This window comes from Argopecten irradians, unplaced genomic scaffold (assembly GCF_041381155.1).
Source record: "Argopecten irradians isolate NY unplaced genomic scaffold, Ai_NY scaffold_0181, whole genome shotgun sequence".
NCBI classification, from domain to species: Eukaryota; Metazoa; Mollusca; class Bivalvia; order Pectinida; family Pectinidae; genus Argopecten; species Argopecten irradians.
Genome location: NW_027187648.1, coordinates 2,011 through 27,893, shown reverse-complemented (window position 1 = coordinate 27,893; position 25,883 = coordinate 2,011). Strand labels below are relative to the sequence as shown.

The 25,883-nt window shown below is 32.8% G+C and overlaps 2 protein-coding genes across 2 annotated transcripts; one reads left to right on the top strand and one right to left on the bottom strand.

Moving 5' to 3' along the window:
* Nucleotides 1–3,088: 3,088 nt before the first annotated feature.
* Nucleotides 3,089–16,405, bottom strand: LOC138311993 (arfaptin-2-like). The gene is given in 7 exon segments (XM_069253094.1): nucleotides 3,089–8,030; nucleotides 8,603–8,686; nucleotides 8,688–8,778; nucleotides 9,740–9,833; nucleotides 10,711–11,124; nucleotides 13,503–13,758; nucleotides 16,221–16,405. Coding segments are annotated over 6 exon segments (1,074 nt in total). The 5' UTR covers nucleotides 13,741–13,758; nucleotides 16,221–16,405; the 3' UTR covers nucleotides 3,089–7,877.
* Nucleotides 16,406–16,575: 170 nt separating this feature from the next.
* On the top strand, nucleotides 16,576–21,064 carry LOC138311995 (mitochondrial import inner membrane translocase subunit Tim9-like). Its single transcript, XM_069253095.1, has 3 exons — nucleotides 16,576–16,754; nucleotides 18,949–19,044; nucleotides 20,532–21,064. The coding sequence occupies exons 1-3, from the start codon at nucleotides 16,692–16,694 to the stop codon at nucleotides 20,703–20,705; spliced, it is 333 nt and encodes a 110-aa protein (XP_069109196.1). The 5' UTR covers nucleotides 16,576–16,691; the 3' UTR covers nucleotides 20,706–21,064.
* The last annotated feature ends 4,819 nt before the right edge of the window (nucleotides 21,065–25,883 follow it).

Genomic DNA, 25,883 nt, shown 5'->3' with positions numbered 1-25,883 from the left:
CACAAAATGTACAATGGCAGTTTTCCCAGACTTTTAGTAGTACTACTAGTACCGGTGAACTTTGGTTTCGGTTTCACATTAGTTTTGTGTACGGTCGCAGCTGCGCCAGCCTTATCTAAGGTATTTACGCTTCGCTTTAAGAGTTCATTTGTCCTAACAACAACTCTTCGGCTTTTGTCTATTGACAAATCGCTTATTTGAATAAGTCGTTCGCGTAACTGTGTATCATTTATACCATACACAATTTTGTCGCGGACGAGCGAATCGGTTAACTCCCCAAAAATTACATGATTTAGACAGAGTCTTTATGTCCGTTATGAATTTTTCCATCGTTTCATCACCCTTCTGTATCCGCATATTAAATTTGAATCTTTCTACGGTCTCGTTTTTCTTTGGTTAACAGAAACTTTCAAACTTTGTCAGGATATCATTCATAGTTCTATCCTTTTCCTCTTTATCCCATTTCTTATTATAGGTCTCCTTCCATCGGAACCAATGAGGTATTTGAACATTTTGAGTTTCCCAGTCTCTTCCGTTTCTTTTAGGGCAAGGTCAGAAAACAACTGAAAACTCTTCTTTCCTCTTTGTCCAATCATGCGATTGTTTTAGACGAAATGTTTATTTTATTTGGTGGGGAGAATCATTTCAAGGGCCATTATTTTGTTGTTTTAATGTCTTTGTGACGATTTGAACTTCAGTTTAGCTATTCTCCGGCCGAAACTGTTTATTTTATATGACTACGTTACGTTGTCGAAAACAACTGCAACAGCTCGTAGTAAAAAATTGTCTATTTACGACGATTTTTTCACTTACAAAACGTTCTGCGTTCGTTTCAGACTTACTGACACCATGTTTCATGTTTTAGTTCACGCGTGAAAATAGCTTGTTAGTCTTCTTACAAGTAGAAATCATCACTGGACAACAGCGTTCAAACTGAATAACATGGCTGACTTAATTCAAGTGATGCGTAATCCACATGTGCGCATTTATACAATTTCCGGTTTGCAATTTAGAAACTAATACTTTGTGAAACTTTGTGAAACAAATACCCGGTATCTTATCCGACAACACACCACTGGATATGTTACAACATTTAGGAAAGAAACCTCTTGAAATTTTAACTATTTCAGGCTTAAAACATTGTTATGAAGATATTGTGAAACTTGATATAGACAAGCTTTTAAAATTTGATAAAATCAAATCGATCTTTTCTCCATGTTCACAGGATGAAACTCGTGGCTTGTGAAGTTTTTGAGATTTTTAACAAAACTGCCCCGAATTAATTTGTAATACTATCAATACAAATAAAAACTCGTATAATTTCAGGTCGGAAAATACAGCTCATGTGCCAAGGAAAGCACCACTAGGTTTGAGAAAATGTCATTCAGGTACGAGGTATCCCGCATATTGAACAGCCTCCCAAACAACTTGCGTAAGGTGGATAACTACGCAGATTTTCGGAGGCTGCTTCGTAAGTGGGATGGGCCAAACTGTTACAACTACCTGTGTCATAGAAATTTTGCATACTGATAACTCTTTTATGTATGTATCTAAATCTTTGTACAACTTTTAGCTTCTACTGCATACAAATTTAATCCTTATTTCTTAAATATTAACATCAGGGAAACAGCTTTAAATCACACTATATTAGTGTATATTCTGTCGATTCTTACTTTTTGATATTTAGTATTTATGTACATGACACCCTCTGGTGTTTTATTTCTATTCAGCAGCTCGTGTATCTATAATATATATCGTATATATTTGTTGCATGCTGTGGTATCTCGTTGCCACATGTTTTTGCTTTTGCCTGTATTTTTTGTGTCTTTTATATATCTGCATCCCAGTATGTATATTTATAATTATAATTTTACTTATGTTATGTCGAAATACAATCTCTTCGGAGCTTAAGTTCTTTGTTTACCATATTTGACTGTATATTACATTATCAGATGCGTGGCCAGTCAATAATTCAGTACAAGGGAGCAAACTCTTGAATGTATAGTTAGATTTTTTTTAATCTTACTTTCATTTTCCCTAGACTAATTGTTTCATACATGTATTTCTGATTTCCTATACATTGTTCTGTGCTGAAAAAAAAATACACCAGCTCCAAGTTTTAGTCATTTAATCCGGATACATTTAAAATATGGGTTTAAAATTATACATCTCCATGTGAGAAGCGTTTGAATGATTATGATTGGAAAAAGTCAAGGTCACACCCCGGCACATGTCATCAGTTTATCACGTTGTAAAAGTCAGTTATTGAATAGAAAATATGGCTAATCAAGGAATGGTTGATCCGAAACTTCAGCAGTTTGTAATGAGAGAACAACAGAAACAAAGATTTAACCACCTGGTGCACGAACTTACGGAGAAATGTTGGGACAAATGTATGGACAAGCCAAGTAACAAGATGGATTCTCGTACCAACAATTGTCTGGTGAATTGTGTAGAGCGATTTTTAGACACAGCAAACTTTGTGAACAACCGGACAGTGGCAAACGCTAGAGCACCAAGCCCTGGGTTCGTGCAAGACAGTGAAATGACATTGGATTGAACTAATTAAGAATTGTGTTATATAACAATTAAAATTAAGTCGGAAGAGGAACATGTTTGGGCTTATCTACATTAATGCAGTTTCTCAAATGTGACGTGAATATTACAAGTCATATTACGTACTTGGACGACCAGAAGTACGTTTTAAGTATGGAGCTTGGGATGTTTCAGCATGTAAAATTATATCACCGACACTGACAGTTTAAATGTTTATCACAAATTAGTTAAATACATATCTTGTGTAATGTATTTGATGTTGCTTAGTCTGTTTCATCCAAAGATTACAATAGCTGAAATAATTTATTTATGACAAATCAATAAGACTTCGTAAAAATATTAATTGTGCAGTGATCATGAACAGATATTATTTAACGAGGCATGGTATTATGTCGCGACCAATACCAGTAGCTAACATGACGTCTGCTGGTTATCAGAAAGTGTTTCTGACAAAACCATATTGGTTGACAATGACATTAACCATACATTATCTTGAAAACATCAAATTGAATAAACAACTTGTACAAAATCATTGACTTTCATGTTTTTAATTCATTTGGTGTATTTCACAGACCTTAAATAACATGGATGGTTTATACATATGGAAAGTGTGATATTATAGTTTCACAAGCATCTATAAATACATGTACAGCACGGTGAAGTGATTCCAGTGAACCAGCAGAACCAGATAATTAGTACAACTTAATTGACCTAGTCAAGAAAATTCATAAAGTAAATCAGAAATGAGTTTTTTTTATCCGAATTGAATTAACCTCTAAGGCGCATACTTATACAAGATACATGACCTGCAAGTCTGCTATTTGTAATGGTGTCTATGAATTATGTAATAGATAGAACCCCTGCACCATTATATAGACAATGACATGGATACAACAGCTTCAATGCTAGCAGAATGATGACTTTATTGCACAATCTTCTCGAGAATCATCTAAAACTTAATTTTTAATGATGGATTAAAGAAGTCTTTTGAAATGAGTTAAAGATGATAATTTCCCCTCTAATTCTTACAATTACACATACATGTAGCTGCATAAATTATGATGAACATAAAATAATGCAATAATAATAGAGTCTTTTGCATTTAAATGAAATAACCAATGAACATGAATAATATGTTAAGCTTTGATCTGACCTTTGTCTATAGTCTTAACAGCTAATAAAACTTCTTTGACGGCATGGTTAATGAAAATGTTAAAAAAACAGGGTACATATTACTGTCTGTTCTACTGTATTTAGTAAATATTTTGAAGCAAAATATTTCAAATGTCTTGATATTTCTTTTGCAATGTTGCTATGCAATCTTGTTGAAAATATAAGCTATTTCCATAAACTATTATGGACTTTGTATCTAAGCATTCAAAAAATCCTAAGTCTTAACTATGCTATATATTATTCAACCCACACCAAGACAAACCACTAGAATACCAAAGCTACAAAATACCACTTGGTCACATTGCTTGATTTATATTATTTACAGAATCTATTGGTTTTTTTTAAAATCCTATTAGATACCAGTATACTTAAAATATAATTTACAACACTATGGGCCATACAATATGTTACATTTACCATTATGGTAGGATATTGTAGTTTTGTCCACATATTGAACACTTCGACTAAAATTGACAAATAGATATGATGTTATGATGATTTATTAGAACTTGTAAGGTTCTTCAGTAAATTTAATTATTGCTGATGCTACTCTAAAGTGTTAATCTTTAGAACTTTCTCTTCACATCCAAACATCCCACATAAGAGAAACCAAGGACAATGGATAGAATAATTAAAGAAGATGTTCCCTATGTAGTACCAACTGCTTAAGTAAACTCATTTGATAGACACCAAAGATACAAATGTATATGAAATAGGAAGGCGCCACATAAGAAATGTATGAATATAATGTACATGTAGATACACATGCATTAAGATAATATACTTCCTTTTAAAAAGGAAAATGTAAAGATACAAATGTATTTACAGTTAATCAACAGCTTCTGTGGTCCCATGGATATGACATGCTAGTATATGCTATACAACATTGCAATGGTTGTTTTTAAGTTTAGGTCTTGTCCATTAAAATATATATCAACTCCAGGACTCCAAAATAAAACAGGTCTTTTAAGGGTTGGATTTCTTTGAATTTCAAGTACTTAATGTAAGTTATTGATAAATACTAAGTGTAGTAAGACAAACCAGGACAGTGATCAACATTTTACTGTAATAGTCTCTGCCTGACTTGATAAATGGATTATGATACATGTTTCAGGCCCCAATTTCTCAGAACAAAAGTAAAAGTTTTTCTCCTTATGTAATTTTAATGTGTGAAAAAATTTGATTTAAATAAGTAAAGTTTTATTTAGAGTAATAGGAACCCTGAATAGAATTTTGTAGTAGGTATCTTGGATACACATTTGATAATTTGTACACATCACTCAGGTATTGTAGGTTAGAAATAAACACAATTAATAAACTAACAATTGACACAAACTATTCTCACACTTAAGTTGCCATTAAATAAGTAAACTAATAATAAATAAAACAAATACGATTGACTTAAAAATGACAAGAAATGTATTTAGATTATCTTAATAGTCACAGTATATCAAGTTCAAAAGTTGTTACAGACTTTAAAACTACTGAACGCTCTTTTGAAATTTCCATTTTCTTTTTACTTTAACTTAAGAATTCAGGAAACATCTTAAAACATGTAAGTGTATATGTAAAGAGAGGAAAGTAGTTTGACATGGCAAATTGAAAGACAATGCACACACACACGATAGTGTCAGTATTTTATAGTATAATTAATATAGACAATGAGTATAGCCATCACCATAAAAGTATTTATAACACAACCCAGCTATCATCTAGCTTCACATGGTCAATAACAAACCAATATACTAGAGAATAAATAGAGAATCAATTGGACGAAATAAATATTTTATTTGATATTGCACAGAATTGAATTTAAGTTTTACTACTGTCTATTCTAAAGTGTGATATTAGCTAGCTCTCTTAAATCAAGTTAACGTTGTGTCACAATATGTCAGAGTTAAGAGCATCTTTGAGTAAGTTTCTGATATTTTATTTAGAACACTAGACCATAAATAACAAATTCATGTTTATATCACTAATAAATGTTGCAGTCCTTAAACTATTTTTTTTTCCAATTCATTAATTTTGGCTAGTAATTTCAAAGAACCACAGATGTCCTTTGTAGCATCTTAACGTTACCATACAAGTATGGTAATATATGCTATAACAGAAAAGTATTTATATCGAGCAGTACATTTGGTACCCACTGCCAGGGTATGTACATAAAAGTGACAACTCCAATAACTAAACATTCACAATACATACAGTTATATACAATGTTTTTTTGACAAAAACAAAATAGAAAACACAATGACACATTAAAATCAACAAAACAGATACATGGTAAAAGATTATAAACCATTGACAAATGCTGAACATAAGAAATTAAAATCAATTTCAAGTGTATGAATGATGACAAAAAATCACAATAACTGTTAATTTCCTTTTTTCTATCTCTCTTTCTCTCATTTATCTCTCTTTCTCTCATTTTCACTCTCTTTTCAACTGAAGACATCTTATAAATTTCAACAAAAGCAAGGATTTACATTTAGTAGATGCCATATATATACAAACAGGATTTCAAAGTGACAAATATGTACATAAAATGCACTTATAATTGGCCATAGTGACCTGACAATAAATGTACAGCTTAACAAGGTGTTAAAAATATTCACATAAAAACACAATTGTATGAATTAACACATACAAGTATCACAAACAAGAGACTCACAACCAGTTTGTGAATGAATACTTGCAGATTCTATTCACATTTGGATGCAGTCATTTATCGTACATCTTATTAAGATTATTTTCCTCAGACCTTTTCAATAGACATGGAAGTTGCCTCGATTTTTCTTGTAGAAAGTGCTTTGCAAAATGTTACTGTTTATAGGATTGGTAATAAACGATCTTTAAATTATTCATATCTAAACAAACAAACAGCCTTATAAGGCTTATATTTGAAAATGTGAAACAAACTAAAACGGTCTTAACTTTCATTGAAAATTGAGACCTTCAAGAAATTGATGAAGAGAGAATTCTAAATGCAGAACGAATGGACGCAATTAAATGTTCATTATGCAAAAGTCCTGAGGTGCAAAGCCATGAATTTAATATTGAGATCTGCAAAACTGGACGAAAACCAGTTGTTATGCCACAGGCAAACAACTACAACAGATATGAGTTGAACCTACATCTTTGTTAGGCCATTTAATATATATATCAATACAAACTGGTAGAAAATGAACAAAATAGCCCTTTTAAATAATGATCTCTTCTGTTTTGCACAACTCATTAAAAGCAAATAATATATGAATGCCTCTATTAAAACTTTGGAAAATACTAATTGATGCAGCGAGGCAAATTAGATATGGCTGTAAGAACCTGTAAAACTTGGTCCCTATGTTGTTTGATTCAACATCAGTTTTATCAAAAAAAAATCTGTATCAAGTGATCTAAAACTTGGTTAGCTCTATATTAACATCAAACCTTACGATACGACTTTGATAGAGTTTGGAAAATCAGCTTTTATCTATCGATTACACATGTATCTGTATCTGTATACATTTTACCAATGTAAATAAATTTTTAGTACAAAATAAAACAGAGTTTGGAAAATCAAATTTTATCTATCGATTACATATGTATCTGTATACATTTCACCAATGTAAATAAATTTTCAGAATCGACAGTATGTACATGTACATTGTACGTCTTTGTAAATCAATCTGACTGATACATATTCAAGACAGATTTGTTTCTTTTATTTTCTTATTTCTGACATCAAACATCAATCATGTGTATTCTGTTTTGTTTCACCTTATTACTTGCTAAGCCAATACTTAAAACCTCCCCCTATTTAGCCCCTTCAAGGCTTCAACCAGTTTAATCACGAAACAAACTGGTTCATTATTATTTGATCTGTTTGAAAATAAATTTGTAAATTATTTACTGATATATTCTTGAAGCAAGGTAGAACTGTTTTTATAATTATATTGTTAATGCTTTTAAAATTGTTTGTGTTTTGCACTACAAATACAACCAGCTATTCAGTGTATTTCAAAATTATTAATAGTGATTATTTGCTTTTTTAACATAAAACATGACATCTATACTGATAAGAAACTCAATAAATTAACCTACTGAAACAATGATTACGATGTGTGATTATTATGGAGGTGTATACGGGCATACTGATGACGATTTTTTCACTGCTCTAACCATGATGGCTTTTCTGTGTTAGCTCCTTTAAGTTTGATGTTAAACTGCTTCAAGGTGGCTTCAAGGGCGGCATCGTTTCCAGTAAAATAGGCAGACACAGCATTGTGGAACAGTAGAAGTTGTTTGTGCATCACCTTTACCTAAAATGTCAAGGTTAATACAAATTTATAACAAGTAAACTGTTATTTTGAGATAGATTCACAATGCTTTAATTTCTAAATTCTATATTTTCTTTGTATATCTTCTTTCAACCCAAAAGCCCCAAAGTAATGAACGAAAAGAAAGGTATAATTGATTTTGGAATATTGAATTTATCATCCTCTTAAAAGACAAAAGTTTTAATAGAAAATTAAAATGTTAAATATGTGATGTAAAACCAAATGGAGTAATGATGACGTCTTGGTTATAGTTATTTCCCTTGCATAATGCCAATGCAAGTAGCCAACTCGATTTACACTCTTCTAAGAAGTATTTTCAGAATATCTTCCAGCTTATAGATGAAAGAGCTTCAGAAGCAAAAGAGCTACAAATGAAGTGATGGGAAGTTATATTCTAGAAGTAGAAGAGAACTAATCGAAGAAAGCTCAGGAAAGCAATAAAGATAATATTTTTTTTATTTTCAGAATATGGAAAGTAATTTCTTTTGTAATTGAGATCTTAATTTCTTTTGTAATTGAGATGGAAATGTTACCATGGCTACACACTAACATACCCTATTCTCATCCAGGAATTTCAGTTTGATAGTAACATCAGCTCTCAGTTGTTCAAATTTCACTTTATAGTCATCAAACTTGCGCCTTGGCCTCGTCCATCTTGGCAACAGTGCCACCATCTCGTGGGCCTAACTGTAGTACTTCAAGGTCATTCCTGTAGGCATCATACTCTAACCTGGTGAGGACAAAAAGTTCAGGAAAAATCAACAAAAATAGAATTCAAATACACCAGTAACAGAACAGATCCGTTAATAAACTGAATAGTTTGGGCAATCTTTATTGCTTACTGATGTTTACAACATGTAATTTCAAAGTACAACAACGTAAATTTGCATATGTACATGTATATAGTTGAACTATTAGAGTTCAAGTTGGTAAACAAACATGCGACTCCTGCTATAATAGTTTGATTTACCCAGACAAAATTGCAGCTTTTCTTTATTCAACTTTTTGAACTACTGGTATTACTATACAACAAGGTTTAGCTTTGTATAGTCTTAGTCTTGTATTTTTTCCATCACCTTCATTATACATTATATATATATTACCAGTTAATGGTAAAAATGCAATTCATGATTGCAATTGTTGCAGATATATCCTATTCATCAATTCTTATACACAGTATTAAAAATTAACAACTAACATTTTCTTCTGTTTTTATAAAGACTAGTGTTGGGAATCAGTTGCAATTTTATGATTGATCGTCAGTTTTATGTAACCAATCAATGATCGATTAAAATCAATTATATTTTTCTATGGTCCCACTGAAGACTGTGTAACTTTTTCCAGAAAAAATCGTACAAACTCTAAGTTACCATGTTCTCTGGTTGCTTTTTAGATGCTTAATATTTAAAATGATATAAGCGAAAACACACACAAGCAATTGATTGCAACAATTTGTCTATGACATGATGTCAGACAATTCCGACGAAACTCGATTACAGATATCTTCCTCAATTAATTGGTCAAACAACCTAAACCAATGATACTCCACAAACTCAATTAAACTGAACACCATTAATAAGGCCATGTATCTAAGAAGTATTTTACCTTATTAGTTCAGATTAAAATAACATTATTTCCTACTGGTATTCTTTTTGCAGAGAGAGAAGGTAGAATACTGTTATAAATCTTACCTTGCATGTTCATATTGGCGGACAGTCATCAGTGAATCTTCCATTGTTTTATTACATAATGTGTTGACACTCGATGTGAAGAAATTCATAGCACCTATATTACAACAGCATAATAGCAAATTAATATGTATAGATACAAATATATCCTAATTAATGAACACATAGTTGCTTTTAAAATTGATGTTTACATATAAAATATTATTATACAATAAATCATATATTAATATATCTAACCGGTCATATAATTTACATCATAAATATTGCAAATTATATTACACTTTTTACACATTTAAACAACTAAAAAGTATCATATTTTCATTTCCGCGGACCATGCAGAGGCAAACATGACTAACATAATTAAATAACTCCTTGCCCAATTTCATGTTATTACTCTAGTATTCCTAAAAGACTCATTTATATTTCATAGTTACCACAGTACTGAAAGAGACAGTGTATTATCTGATTTTATAATAAACCAAGGAATTAATTGGATGATCTGGCCCAGATTTCTCATAACAAACTTATAAATTGACTTAAGTTAAAATTGTTCACATACATGTATGTTACATAAGGAGAAAAACTTTTAAAAGTTTTTACTTAAGTCTGCATTTTGATTTTGAGAATCTGGGCCTGCTCAATGTAACCTTACAATGGGACTAATTTGTGTACCACATGATACCAGATAACATTTTTATGGGACTAGACTACTAGTATCTCCAGTGGTGATGGAAGGTTACTCTTGTAATCTTCTCGCTGATATGACGTTAGCACAGGATTATCATTTTTTGACATCGTTCCATCACCAATAGAAACAATAATTCCACACAAACAAGTATCACATAGTACGTGAATTATTCCAATTAATATTGAAAACCTTCTAATTATTATAAAGGATATGTCATTCATATCTAAATTAAAGTATAGATGTGGTAATATACTGAATCACCACATGTATACGTCTAGATACCAACCTAGCAATGTCTCTCCATTCTTAACCAGTGCACGTTGCGTCTCACAGTTGTAAGAGAATTCCTCTTGTAGTTCTGGACTTCTCTGTCCCTGCTCTCCAAAAGCCTCCCCCAGGGCTCGCTGGGTCTGCACTACTTGGTAGAAGTGATTGGTAAGGGCACGGGCCAGACGTAAAATATTAGCATATTTGCGTTGCATGTCTCTCAGAACTTCAATTTGTGTCTCAAGCTCCAAATCTACAGTCTTTGAACCCTTTCCTAATCTTTCTGACAAATACTGCTTTGTGCACTTGAAAGTGTTCACACTCCAGTGTCGTATAGATTCAAGTTTAGATTGTGCTGCAGACACAGTCTTAGGAATGAAGTCCCCATTACTTTGGGCTGGTGTTTGACTAGATAAAGGAACATTGCTTGTAGCTGTAAAAGAAAATAAATAATCAGTTCAATGACAATCATACCTTTACTAAAGAGATCACATGTGAATAATATGCAGTAGTTTAAAGTATACTTGAGTATGTATACTCAACCTTGTATCACCTAAACAGATACCATTATATTAAAGACTTACACCTTTGACTTTTCATTTGTCAAATTAAAAACTTCTTTTCAATTTATAAAGAGGAATATCTATATTAATTTATTAAAAAATTAATCATGAATTCCTTCTCCAAAAATTAGATATCAAATCTGAATTTTTACTAATTCAAAATGATGTTTTCTAAATTTAAACTAAATGTTAAAGTTAAAGAATTAAATCGCAACAACACACATTTTGGTATGAACATGTTGAAAGTATATTAAATGAGCTAAATATATTGCTAATGAGGCAGTCTAATTCTACTTTTACAATAGATTAATAGTACCAATAGGCTGTACACATAAATAGCATACAGGTGCACGTGGCCATTAGCTTCAGCACTATTACTGACAGTAAATGACTACATGTATGTAAACCAATATTACAATACAGCTTGAGCTCTATAAATATATGAAGATACACAAAAAGTCCTAAAACTTGTACCTTCATATTGAAGATTGTATGCATATGGAAGATTAGCATAATTTTATAGCCTATGCCTGACTAGCAAAAGTCTAAAATTCTTTATGCAGTAAATTCAATATTGTTCAGTTAGTATAACACAACAGTTAGTGACATACCAGACAGTATATAACGTGTTGACTAATTATCATTTCTTAGTCATTTGTTGTGTGCAACAAGTTTTGATAAAAGGATTATGGAGTATTAAAGGGATCACTACACCAGTGCCAGCATGTACTATCTCTAAATCACTTTGTCTCTGAACAATAACATATACCTGTATGGTTTGACAATATTAGTACAGTGAACCATATGCTACTAACATGCAGGTCACAGATGATACACAACTATAAATGTAACAGTATGGCATTAAAAACCATTAGGAGGGATCAGGGTTTTACATTCCTCAACATTTATCTAAGTTAATCAGACAAAAATAAATAATTAATTAATCAATATTATTTTTGTTTTATTTTTCACAGAATGTTGTAATGTCAGAAAATGAAAACATATATCAAATTAATAAATTGGAGAAAGTATACTGTATATTTAAAGATATACAATATAATTAATATGTACCTTCATCAGCTACATGTATTACTTTTCCTATTAAACACAAGTACACAGTACCTGTGCACGTGGTACTTGAATTGCACTTCCAAATGTAAGTGGTGATCATTTTTTACAATTAAAATCTCACTCTCCTGTCCTAATATATCTGCCCTATAGAACTATACAATAGGAATAAACTTAAAAATATGCAAGCCAAACACCAGATCATTGAATATAGTGGTTTTGTCACTGATTTAACTGATGACAAACCTTTCAGAAATTAGCAACAGATACAACAACTAAACTAACTACAGTGCATATAATGACATGTGTGATATACAGTACATGGTGATACAGAAAGTTTGGGGAAAAGATCATTTTGCAGAGTGGGCACTGGGTAGCATTTGCAGAGTGGGCACTGGGTAGCATATTGCACAGGAACTGAGTATATAAAAAGACAGCGCTCAAAGTCAAAGGAAAGGTTTTTAAAAAATTTCAAAAGAAAACATGGTGCAAAACTGCTTCTTCCTCTTATATCTGTGTAAACATAAACTATAACATGGAGAAGCTTTTAAAATTACATGAAAAACTCCTAATCTAAGCAAAGAAATACAATTTTCACACAAATAATGAAAATAATTGTAACAAAAAAACAAAGCACTCAGCAAACTATTACTACAAACTGTAAATTAGCAAAGAGACACAAATCAAACAAGTTATATAATTAATTAAAAGTAAATTAGGAAAACAACAAACTTACAAGTTAAACAAAATATCTGCCTGGATCTGTTTATATAGCTTGACTATTTAACTTTTGAATTAACAACAACCAAGCAGTTACCAAAATTTTAGAAAGAATGAAAGTTAATATCATGTCCAAAATTAGTGGTTGTATCAGGGTTTCAGTTTACGCTGTCTGCATATTCTTTTTAAACACCGAAAATGAGAAGGACTCTATTTTATCATTTGAAATTACATTTTTATTTAAATCTTTTCTCTTTGCTGAAAAAAGGGTGTTTTTTTTTTAATTTCTATTAATCATTTAGATATTCAAATTTGAACATCAGGCTTTTGATTTCTAATTTAAATGATTTTATAAACTTTGTGTTCCATAACGGCATTGATTGTCAATTATATATTGACAGCAAATATGTATTAATTTATGGTTATGATTAAGAGAGTGTAAAATGTAAGAAGAACACACCAGGAGGCATAGTAAATGACCGAGTTAGTCGTGGTTCAGTGGCTCCAAAGCTAGCAGCAGACATAGAGCTTCCACTGTAAGACCTACTGATAATTTTTTTGGGCGAGCCACTCTGAACAGTGTTGCTCATATCGTTGAGATTAGGACCATCCTCCAGAATTTCTTTAAGATCCATCTCGAATGTATCATCCTGTATGGTGTCCCCACCTCCATTTGCAACTGCATTCTGGTCAGCCATTTTTCACGTTGAATTGAACTGAAAAAGATAAATCTTTATGTAAATTTTCAAGTGCATGCATTTGGATGAAGTAATCAAAATTATTATCAATTTTAATTGCAGGGTTAAAGATACTGCACTGCTGGTCATGACGAATGGTAATTTTGATCTATTAAAAACAGGAGTAGATGAATTAGTATATTTTTCTTCAGTAACAAACAGTGTTCTCCCTTAAGGATTTTTCCTGCTGGTCCTAAGAACCGACTGGCCCTAAAAGTTACTGGTCCTGACTGAAAGTTACTGCTCCTTACAATTCATCCTTACCGTTTAAATAATTACTAGAAAAGTATTTTAAAATATGTCTACATATCCAGTTAAGTATCATGCGCTTTTAACAAAATTGACTGAAAACCAGAATATTACAAAAAAGTATTTTGTACAGTTTGATCTTCCACCTTTCTACAATTCTACTGCCATTTTTTTATAATCTCTATATATATCTGACCAAAAGTTGCTGGTCAAAGGACCAGCTACATGGTAAAAATTTTCAGCCCGTCTATGAAGTTGTCAGTCACGGGCAGACGGACAGGTGTTAATTTTGAACGCTGGTAATAAAATTTACTTTACACTATTACCAGCATTAAAAAATTTGAGGTTCTTATTTTACTAATTCAATATAAAACTATTTAAAATATTTAATTGCATCCTGAAAAAAATCCTTGACCCTATACCCTATATAGAATGTTATGAGGTACTGATTGTGCATACAACAAAAGCAAAATAAATGATTTTATATATTCTTATGTTAATACTCAATTTCCGGAATACAACGTTCAGTCAATCATATAACTTTCATCACCATGTGATTTTATTTAAGGCACATTTGAAACAAAATGGCGGCATGTGTAATGGTACTCCAACAATGTTAGAGGTACAGCACAACGAGACACTTTTGATCATTACGTCGTGTCCAACTCGGTATTGCACATCAGAAGTTTCTCAATATCGAGATCTAATATTATTGGATTAGTGTAATGGCTGTATACTGGCGGGAAATTGCATAATATGATGGAACACATAACATTAATTATAAAAACATATTGCATTCAATATAATTTAAATATGCATAAAAAAATAATTCAGACACTTAGACACTTTACAAGGAAATGACATGTAATCATATATAAGTTATGGCATCAAATGGAGCTGCCACCTAACAGTCAGAAATCAAATATTTCAGAACTTATAATTACCAGAGTACTTCCTTCCAAAAAATTAAGAACAAATAAGAAACACAAAACATAACAGTTTATGTAACTTCTGTTATTGTGTAAATATTACCGTTAATGAGCTTTACTCGCACATTCGTATTCTTTGCTTCTAAATGTCATCGCAACGACAGAAAAATGTGCACTAAATCTTTCGTGGTCACATGACCGTATCAACATTTTCTATCTCCTTCAAAGAAGAGTTTCTTGTATGCCAGAATCGGTGTATGAGACTTATATATACACATTAAACATCAATTATTATCCAAATAATAAATATCATTATACTCTGTCTGCGATGGAGCATCTTTCAATGTTTAATTTACATTCAACATTAATTAAAACTTTGCATACATGTAATCCAATAATATAAGTCGTTGATATTGAGAAACTTCTAATGGGACATATATACCTCTACTAACATTGTTGGAGTATGTAAATACATACATGAAGAACCTGAGTAACACAATCCATGTTACATTATTTTTGGTAAATCATATTCCATTAAACTTATTTATGGTCAATCATATTCCACTTCACATTGTTTACGGTAACTTACATTCCGTGGGTTTAATTTTTTGTTGTGTCAAAAATATCAATATAAGTTCATATGGGATATTTTCATGTCCTTGATAATGTAATAACATTTTTATTGACAGAAAATTAAATAAAACATATAATGCTAGTAGTACTGGTAGTACTGTACATAAAAATATTTACTTGAATCAGCAATATGGCTTGTAGAGATAGGCTAAGACCAAGGTGGCATGATGGCATCTCAGTTACTAATCGAAATGCTGATGATGCAAAAACGACCGGATTGTTTATTTTTAGAAAACTGTTCTACAATTTAAAGTAAATCGGCCATGCCAGCTGTAAATAATTAACGTTAGGCGATAAATTAATTACCAAAAGAGTCATTACTGGTTGTTATGACATTTAGGCCTTATGTTAAAACGACATGGATTTAAGTCAAGATGAACAGTGAGCTATAACATTCTTGAACGGGGTTATAAAAAATACCAATGGCCACGACAGCAGAAATAAATATTAGGACAAGCACATGACGTCGGCATGTTTGTGCAGTCGTACGCGTGTCAACACTGCATCCTATTTTCTGATTATAAGCAAATGTGAACTTGTTGGTAAAGCTCAGAAACATTGTAAACATGTCGTACTCGTATCAGTGCTTCAGTTCGTTGACAATCATAAAACGGTAACCAGATAACAGACCTTTCGTACGAAATTCCTCCGGGACATTTACTTTCTGCTACTTGTCTGTCTGTGTGTCCTGACAAGTTGTCGATTCTGACGTCATCAAGAATTATTACGGATATTCTAAAATACAAAATGAATAATGATTCCGGAATTCGATACAATGAATTTCAATTTTTTCATTCATTTCGATTAGGTTTAAACTGCAAAATAGTATTAATATTTTCTTTTGAAACATAAATAGATAACCTTAAACGACGAAGTTAACAAATCATAAATACAAATTGCCATATTTCCGGCTATATGATATCGCGGAAATATTTGGTACTAAATTTAGGACAACCTTTATAATGCATCGTGGTCGCAACCGTGATTTGAGGACACGGGAGAGTGTGTGCAGCTCATAAATGACATTGAATGCTTTGACATTGAGTGTGGCACACGTTTATTTTTATTAGACTAGTCATGGGATAAGGAGAACAATCAAATATGAACCGAAAACAAGAGATGGAGAATGCACAGAAAGAGGCGTTTGCCTTGAATATGCAAAATGTAATAACACTGGTCAAATAATCAGCGCAATATTTTTTTACAGAATTTCATTTTGATGATATCTTTTTTGTTTTGACTGATCATAGGGCCTCGTTTCTAATAATGATATATATAAGATAGGTCACGTCTATTTACATATAGACGTGACCTATCTTATATATATCATCATAAGTAACGAGGCCCTGTGGACTGATGTAAAAGCTTCTGATGTTTGCTGTATCGATCACCTGTTTCAACAACAGTAGAAGGTGACTGCCTTATATCCCTACGGCCAAATAGTCCGAAGGCCCGTTAGTCCGAAGGCCCATTAGTCCTAAGGCCCGTTAGTCCGAGGGCCCAATAGTCCGAAGGCCCGATAGTCCGAAAACAGATAATGTAACTGGAAATTATATGTGATCCGTACTCTAAATAAAACAAACGTTTACTATAGTTTTGATGAAAAACATTTGTTGTAAATTTATTAAAGCCCCACTATACGTAACTATCAACAAAAATTCAAGTTAAATTCGACTCCGATGTTGTTAATATTTGTAGATGTAGTTGAAATTAAGATATATTAAAGAATATTTATAATGTTTTTTTAATAACTTTGGTACAACAGTTGTTGAAAGTCGATACATGTAACCATGCCTTCATCTTAAACTGGTCGCCATAGAAGTTACGATTATTGCCGAATGGAAGTCGGAAAGTTCATGACCCGTTTTCGGAAGAGTTCGGACAGACATTACGTAGTTATGGTAGTCACATGACGTTCTTGGCAACGACGTTACAATGTCGGCTAACTTCGGCTTGTTTGACTAAGTTGGACCCACCTAGCGATGTTTAAAAAAAAAAAGATACGGATATTGGGCCTTTAAGGTATACTTACATGTATGTGACTATAGATTTGATACGGCAAAAGATAATCAACAACGAAATGTTGCGAATTTTAAAAAAAAACATAATGTTGCGAATTTTAAAAAAAAACATAATCTTGAAGTATGTAAAGGTGTCTGGTATTAAAGAGTAGACGCATTTTATATGTACAATGCAATCCGGTTTAACATCTCTCCCCAAAATATCCTTATGTGGGCCATTTCCGTCATTAAGGGTACAATAAACAAGTCAAAGAAAGGGGAAGGAAACGCAAAAATAAGTCGTTAAATACATGTACGTTTTTTAAAGCTTGTATGTTTGTAAGATAATTCATAGAACGTATGCTAGTGAGATATCTTATAAAATATATCATATAAACTTCTTACATTATTGGGGTTTTTTTTTGTTTTTTTTTTTTATTATTTTGACCTTGCAATGCTCCATGAAGAAATGACAACTTGCCGTCCATAGAAATTGTCAGATCAGCAGTGCGGAAAAAATGTTTTCGTGAAAATACAACTGTATGTTAATTATAACAACTGTATTTAACACGCAATATTTACTAATTTTCGGACTAACGGGCTTTCAGACTATTGGGCCTTCGGACTAACGGGCCTTCGGACTATTAGGACGTAGGGATACAAGGGTGTCACCCAGTAGAATAATCACAGAAATTTGATAGAATATAGAGTACATTTATCAACCATACTACATGTATATACTATATGTAATTATGTTCAACAAATAAACATGTTTAACCAATCCCTGATGATAGATTGACAGTGTTGGATTTAAGCTGTACGTGTCACAACAGTTAATTGTACATTGGCTGTCGTCAATAGTTTGAACCTCCTGCTATATGTGAAAATGTGTAACAATATTCATTTGAATGCTGCAAAATTTAACGAAGGAAAAAAAATGAAGATAATGAGCTTAATGTAGAATTTTAGTTTTAAACACATATTGATCTTTTACTTCTCTTCAATAAAGGTCCTCACTTCAAGAATGCTAAAATTTAAACTAATTCATAATTTATAAAAGATACATGATCAGAGATGCATGAGATAGATCTACTTTGTACAGAATGTATAATTCCATATATATACATTTGAGTAGTGTAAAGATGAAATAAATAGTCTAAAGGTCTGATAAAGTCCATAAGTCCAAAGGTTCAGCCAAAGATTGGTAAATACTTCTACTGTATTTATGTGTATGTTCATATATTCATATGTCTATTGTCAGCATTGTTAAAGTGTTGGTTTAATATAGGAGATTGAGATAGAGAGAAGAAAAAAAAAAACACGTTTTTTTACATTGGCTGATGTTTTTGTCTCTACAGTTACGAGAATTTCTAACGATGTATGCAAGCCTGACTGAGCGATGCTTCTGTAACTGTGCAGTGTTACAACATTCCAGTAAGCTGTCAGCACAGGAGGTAATCTCATAAGTACACTTCATCACTGTATGTATCAAAGTATAATTCTTTGGTGTTTGCTAATTTTGTACTTCTATGAAATAAAAATATAAAAATAACAGTGCATTTATCCTAAAATGATTTTCCAGTTGTATAACAAGTTATCAGATACATGTACATTATAAATAGCCTAGGGTTACATTCACATTCAATTAAGGAATCCAAAATCAACAGGTTTCTACAAAGGCATCAAGTATTGTCAAACTAGGTGACGCCCTATCTTTGCATATTAAAAATTATCTCCCTTACATGAAGGTATTAATTGTTACATTATTTGTGAGTGAACTCACATCTTCTCTAAAAAAAATATCATATTATGCTCGCACACACGACATAAATATCAATACTTGTCTTGAAGGGCAGATAACTCTATTATACAGAATATATTTATTTTATTTACCCTAATAAACTTGCATCCAAGAAAATCATTGTACTTTTAGAGTTGTTTAAATTGGAAAAAAAATTGTATGTGGTGAAATGATTAAAACTGCAAGGAGATTCTACCTTTCTTTAAATGACAGCAATATGTTGCCTTTTTTTTTTTTTTTTTGAGCTCGCCTATTTGAAGAATAGGGGGAGCTAATGTTGTCACCTCGGCGTCAGCGTTGGCGTCCCATTTCATGTTAAAGTTTTTGAGCAAGTTTCTATTTTTTCTATTGTTTAAGCTAAACTCATCATAAATGTTTATTTATTTATTTCCCTAATGTGTATGGATGCTGAACGTGATAATACAACCAATTTGGGGCCCTTTAGGGGTTTTTTGAGTCTGTCAATTTGTCATATTTCCATGCCAAAGTTTTTGAGCAAGTTTCTATTTTTTCTATTGTTTAAGCTTAAGTCATCATAAATGTTTATGATTTTATTTTCCTAATGTGTATGGATGCTGAACGTGATAATACAACCAATTTGGGGCCCTTTAGGGGTTTTTTGAGTCTGTCAATTTGTCATATTTCCATGTTAAAGTTTTTGAGCAAGTTTCTATTTTGTCTGTTGTTTAAGCTTAAGTCATCATAAATGTTTATGATTTTATTTTCCTAATGTGTATGGATGCTGAACGTGATAATACAACCAATTTGGGGCCCTTTAGGGGTTTTTTGAGTCTGTTAATTTGTCATATTTCCATGTTTAAATAGTAAATACTTGAACATCAACTTCTTCTGAATAAGCGAGCTTTGCTGTTCTCCAACAGCTCTTGTTTTTATTGTTATTTCCTATCAAATTTGTTTGGGAAGGAGAATGATTTGCAATAGTTTGTATTAAATTAACTATTAACCTATGCATTTCACTTATAATACATCATAAACCTTGGGCATGTATAATGGATGTTATGATAGCAGCTTTGAGGAATGGTATGATGAGTTCTTGCAGTCTCAACTCTTGTATTGTAATACAAATTAATGAGTTATTAAGTTTTATTTGTTTGTATTTTTTTCTGTTTTCTTTTTCAGAAACTATGTGTTGAAAACTGTACAGATAGATATATCTCATATAATCAAAGACTGATGCCAACATTTGCAGAACACTACCAGGCTAAAATGAAGGAGGCTGAGAAAGCAGCAATAGAACAAATGGAAAAGGCTAAGCAGGAACAAGCAGCTAAAGAACAGACAACTCCAACATAATGTAACCTACTTTAGAAAGTCTTAAACTACAGATCTTCTCATCAAACCTTTAGAAAAGACCTTGTTAAGTTGTGTTGAGAAACTTGATGATCAACTTTAGATGATAACATTGCCATTTATTAGGAGCTCAGATTTGAAAAGTGTGCTGGCATGTATGTATTTGAGGATTCTCTGTATGACCTCTAAGATGTGTGTGTTGATAAGAATGTAGTACCAGGTATATGTCTGAAATTTTCTGCCTTTCATTGACACGTGAATGACATTTTTGAAAGAATTTTTACATGAATGATTGAATATTTATGATATTGTGACCATTTGAAACATTACATAAACAATAATAAACAATTAGGAAAACCGTATTGTGATTTGTTTTGACATACAAGATATCAAGTGAATTATTTCTTATGGTAATGAGTGTGTTCATCATTTTCATTTACCAGACCTGCCCTGAGGCCAAGTGAGATTATACCATGGTGGGATGTCTGTTATCTATCTTCCATCTGGCTTGTGGTCATTCTCTCATTCCTCTATGGCATCAAACTTTTCAAAAGGTCCAAAGACATAATATGGCCTTGTATTATGCTTGGATGAAGGGTGTTAAGTTTGTTGAAATCAATTTCCTTGACCTACCTTTATTACAAGGTTTAGGTATCAAATTGGCTAAAATCTGTCAACTGAGAGGTAAAGATACTGGACCTTTATCATAATGAAATGACGTGCTTCAAAGGTGTTCAAATGATTGACTTTGATCATTCACGATTATAAAGGTCTCTCACATCTTACGATTGATTTCTTATTAAATGATCAAGTGGCCTGTGGGTCTATTGTACAAGTGTATGCGCAGAGTTCAGCCATCCTCGAAGTTCCAGGGTTTACTATCACTTTCACTATATCCACCCCCTTGAATATGTCATAGCAGACCTTTGTGTGACAACAGATGAGAAAGGTAATTTGGTCCTTTGATAGACAACGATCTTCATTCACGATTATAAAGGTCTCTTACATCTATGATTGATTTCTTATTAAATGATCAAGTGGCCTGAGGGTCTATTGTACAAGTGTATGCGCAGAGTTCAGCCATCCTCGAAGTTCCAGGGTTTACTATCATTTTCACTATATCCACCCCCTTGAATATGTCATAGCAAACCTTTGTGTGACAACAGATGAGAAAGGAAGTTTGGTCCTTTGATAGACAACGAAAGAATTGAATAACGGTACACTATGGTTAATAGTTTGGCTTTAAAGTTGGGCATCGCTGTCTTTATAATCTTCAAATGAAGTCTCTGATCTACAGGCCTGCAGTTGATCATTTTTTATTTTGCTCCTGAACTGCCTTTAGTTTTTATTAGCCCAGCATCAACTGATGGTGGGCAATTCAAATCGCCTTTGGTCTGTGGTCTGTCGTCCGTCCTTCTGTCCGTTAACAATTCTTGTTACTGCTGTTTCTCTGAAAGTATAAAAGGGATCTTTTTCAAAGGAGAAGGTACGTTAAGACTTGAATATGGCCGCAAAATTAATTCTCCATTAAAGAACAACATATTTTGCCATATAACAGTTGAATACATTTGCTAACACATTACGTCCCGAAAATATCCCGCATGTGCCAATTATGTTCACTATGACGTCATCAACAAGCAGTTTCCCTCCATTTTTCACAAAAATCATTGAAAAATCATACTTTTTGAGTGGTTTTTCTCTAAAAATGAATGTGGCTGCCTTCATGTTGTGTATCGTGTATTTACGCATATCCATGCAAAATATAAAATTGCTCCAAGGTGGCGGCCAAATCCATTTCAAGCCTTTTCTAACCTAAAGATGATGAATATCTAGCAAAATTTGGCGAGAAGAGGAAAATCATCAATTTGATGACGTCATAGATGGAGCACATCGTGTACATGGTTATGAAAAGTTATGTATTGATGAATGGCAAGTATGAAAGTATTTATTGATGTGAAATTGTTGTAGATCATAGCTAATATTTTTCGGCCTGAAAGGTTAAGGCCAAATACTGGTCCTATCATTACTACTCCTTTCTTATGTAGGTTCCCCTAGGGCCCTTGTTATGCATACTACATTTTGGGACCGATCAGTGAACAAGATGGCCACCAGGCGGCCATCTTGGATTTTGAAAGTAAAAGTTTGTTACCGCTATTTTTCAGAAAGTACTGAAGGGATCTCTCAAATTTTATATGTAGGTTCCCCTAGGGCCCTAGTTGTGCATATTGCATTTTGGAAACCGATCGGTCAATAAGATGGCCCACCAGCGGCCATCTTGGATTTTGATAGATAAAGTTTGTTACCAAGTTTGTCAGAAAGTACTGAAGGAATCTTTCTCAAATTTCATATGTAGGTTTCCCTAGTTATGCATATTGCATTTTGGGACCGATCAGTCAACAAGATGGCCCACCAGCGGCCATCTTGGATTTTGATAGATAAAGTTTGTTACCAAGTTTGTTGCCGCTATTTCTCAGAAATTGCTGAAGGGATCTTTCTCAAATTTCATATGTAGTTTTCCTATGACCCTAGTTGTGCATATTGCATTTTGGGACTGATCGGTCAACAAGATGGCCGACCAGCGGCCATCTTTGATTTTGATAGTTAAAGTTTGTTACCGCTATTTCTCAGAAAGTACTGAAGGGATATTTCTCAAATTTTATATGTAGGTTCCCCTATGACAATAGTTGTGCATATTTCATATTTGCACCGATCAGTGAACAAGATAGCCGCCAGGCAGCCATCTTGTATTTTGATTGTTAAAGTTTGTTACCACTATTTCTCAAAAATTACCAAGGGATCGTTCTCAAATTTCATATGTAGGTTCCCCTTAGGGGCCCTAGTTGTGCATTTTGCATTTTGGAACTGATCGTTTAACAAGATGGCCAGCCGGCCGCCATCTTGGATTTTTATAGTTATTGCTATTTGTCAGAAATTACGAAAGGGATCGATATCTTACATATTTCATGCGTAGGTTCCTTTTGGGCTTTAGTTGTGCATAATACCTTTGGGACTGATCGGTCAACAAATTTGCCAACCGGCCGCCATCTTGGAAATCACCGCTTTTTCTCACAAAGCAATGAAGCGATCTGTCTTAAATGTCATATGTTGTATGTTTGAAAAAAGTGTGAAAAGCAGGAAAAGATTCCTCTTTCCATTGTCAGACATAGATCATTCTTTGTAGGGCGCCAAGATACCTTATGGGATCTCTTGTTTGGGGACATTATATCCGTGGTTGATATATAAAAAGTCTCGTCGAGACAAGAAAAACACACTGAATTTTCAGGGTTCTCCATAAAGTTTTTCTAAACAAAAGGCCAAGGAACTTGGTTAAAACTGGTGATCTGACTATCCCTTCAATGCAAATCTTTTGTATATATACGTTACAAATAAATAGAGGGAGTTTTTGGTACTTAATTATAAAGAAACATCAAAGTGAGCTGTATTTTAATTTGAAAACCGAAAGAAGACGATTCAAAACATATTCTATGTAACATGGTACTAAGCTTTTGTAGTCGTCTTGTTTCCTGGTTTGGGCCTTTAATTTATAGCGGCAGGAGATCTGAAGTTACAGATTATATAATCATGGACCCACCCAGAGTGCCTAAGACCATTTTTTAGACGTCTAGGATAAAAAAAAAACGATTAAAAATCATACTCTACATGGTACTCAATATACGAGCTCGTATATAGTACCATGAAGAGTATGATCTAGACCTCTAAAACGTCTAAAAGGGCACTCTGGTGGGTCCATTAATTATTTATATCATCTGTAACTAATTCTCAGATCCCTGTGGATTTTAAAGATGCTCCACCGCCGACAGAGCATAAATGATACCCCATCTGTGAACAATAATTAACTGATGTTTAATCGTGTAATTAACACAAAAAACATATGAAATAATTTAGTTTGCTTTTGGTACACGCGCAAATCAATACTTTATTCCATACAGGACATAGTGCCATGTATATTTAATATGGGACACAATTAATATTTCTAATATATTTTATCTTGAAGTAAAATAAGAAGCTCAAACTATTCAAATGATGGTCATAGTGTAATTAAAGTAACTTTTGTAAATGAAGAAAAATTCCTATTTCGTCTGCTTCTGCTTTATTGATAGAGAAAAAATACCATTAATTAGCGGTGGAACATCTAGATAAGATAGGATTGTCAGAACTATCTGAATATCATTCCAGGCAAGTTACATGTCTACCCCTAAGGTTTAAGCTGAATGGGTCTTGTAGTGGAAAAACTTTGCTTGTGACAACTCATGTAACCTGAAGACCGCCTTAGTAACAAACTTCCTTTAATTTATTTTCAGACGCGAAAAATCACGACACGATATGACCTGTCCTTCTTTACACCACTTTTCAATTTTCAGTTAAATTAAATATCTACAATAATTGGACACAAGTGCACGGAGATGTCATCTGAATATCCTACAACACAATTCATACTTAGCATAAAGGTATTGTACTGGAAATAGTACTGATGCAATGAAAGACCTTTTAGGAATTACAATAGTTAAGTAGTTAGTCTGCACCATTTCAATCAAACTGAATATCTGTAATGAAAGTGACTTTGACATTCAGTGTGTTTTTCAAAGGTGGTAGATATGAATGCTTACATGTATTGTAAATTGACCGGGGAAATAACAACACTTAATATGGTACTTTTCAGCTTAATCCAAGAAACAATAGCATGAAAAGGATTTTATTCACCCCGATATAGCAGTTATGCAAAGACGGCTATTAAATAAAGCCAAAAATACTAACAATCAATGGACTGCATGCACACCTCTTGGTAAATCCCTACCAGGCTTCAGCTCAATCGCACCACTTTGAATGATGAGAAGTCTCAAGAGTCATATGGATTTCGTACCACTCAAAATATATCAATAATTGTTCAAGTCAATATCGCTTTCCTTACAAGTTGCAGCACATGCCAACTTGTGGAACTTGAGGGGAAGTTGTTGAAATTGAGCTAGGTCTTGCAATTGGAAACTTGTAATTGCGCAAATATATTACAATATTAACTACGCAGAAGCCACCATAAGAAACATTTCTCGAGGCCTAAAACTAACTGCAATTAAAAAATTCCACAGGTCTCATAAGGTTTTTGAGGAAGCATAACTAAACTAGTACCCAAGGTGAGATGACGTTTTTTCTCTTTTTTTTTTT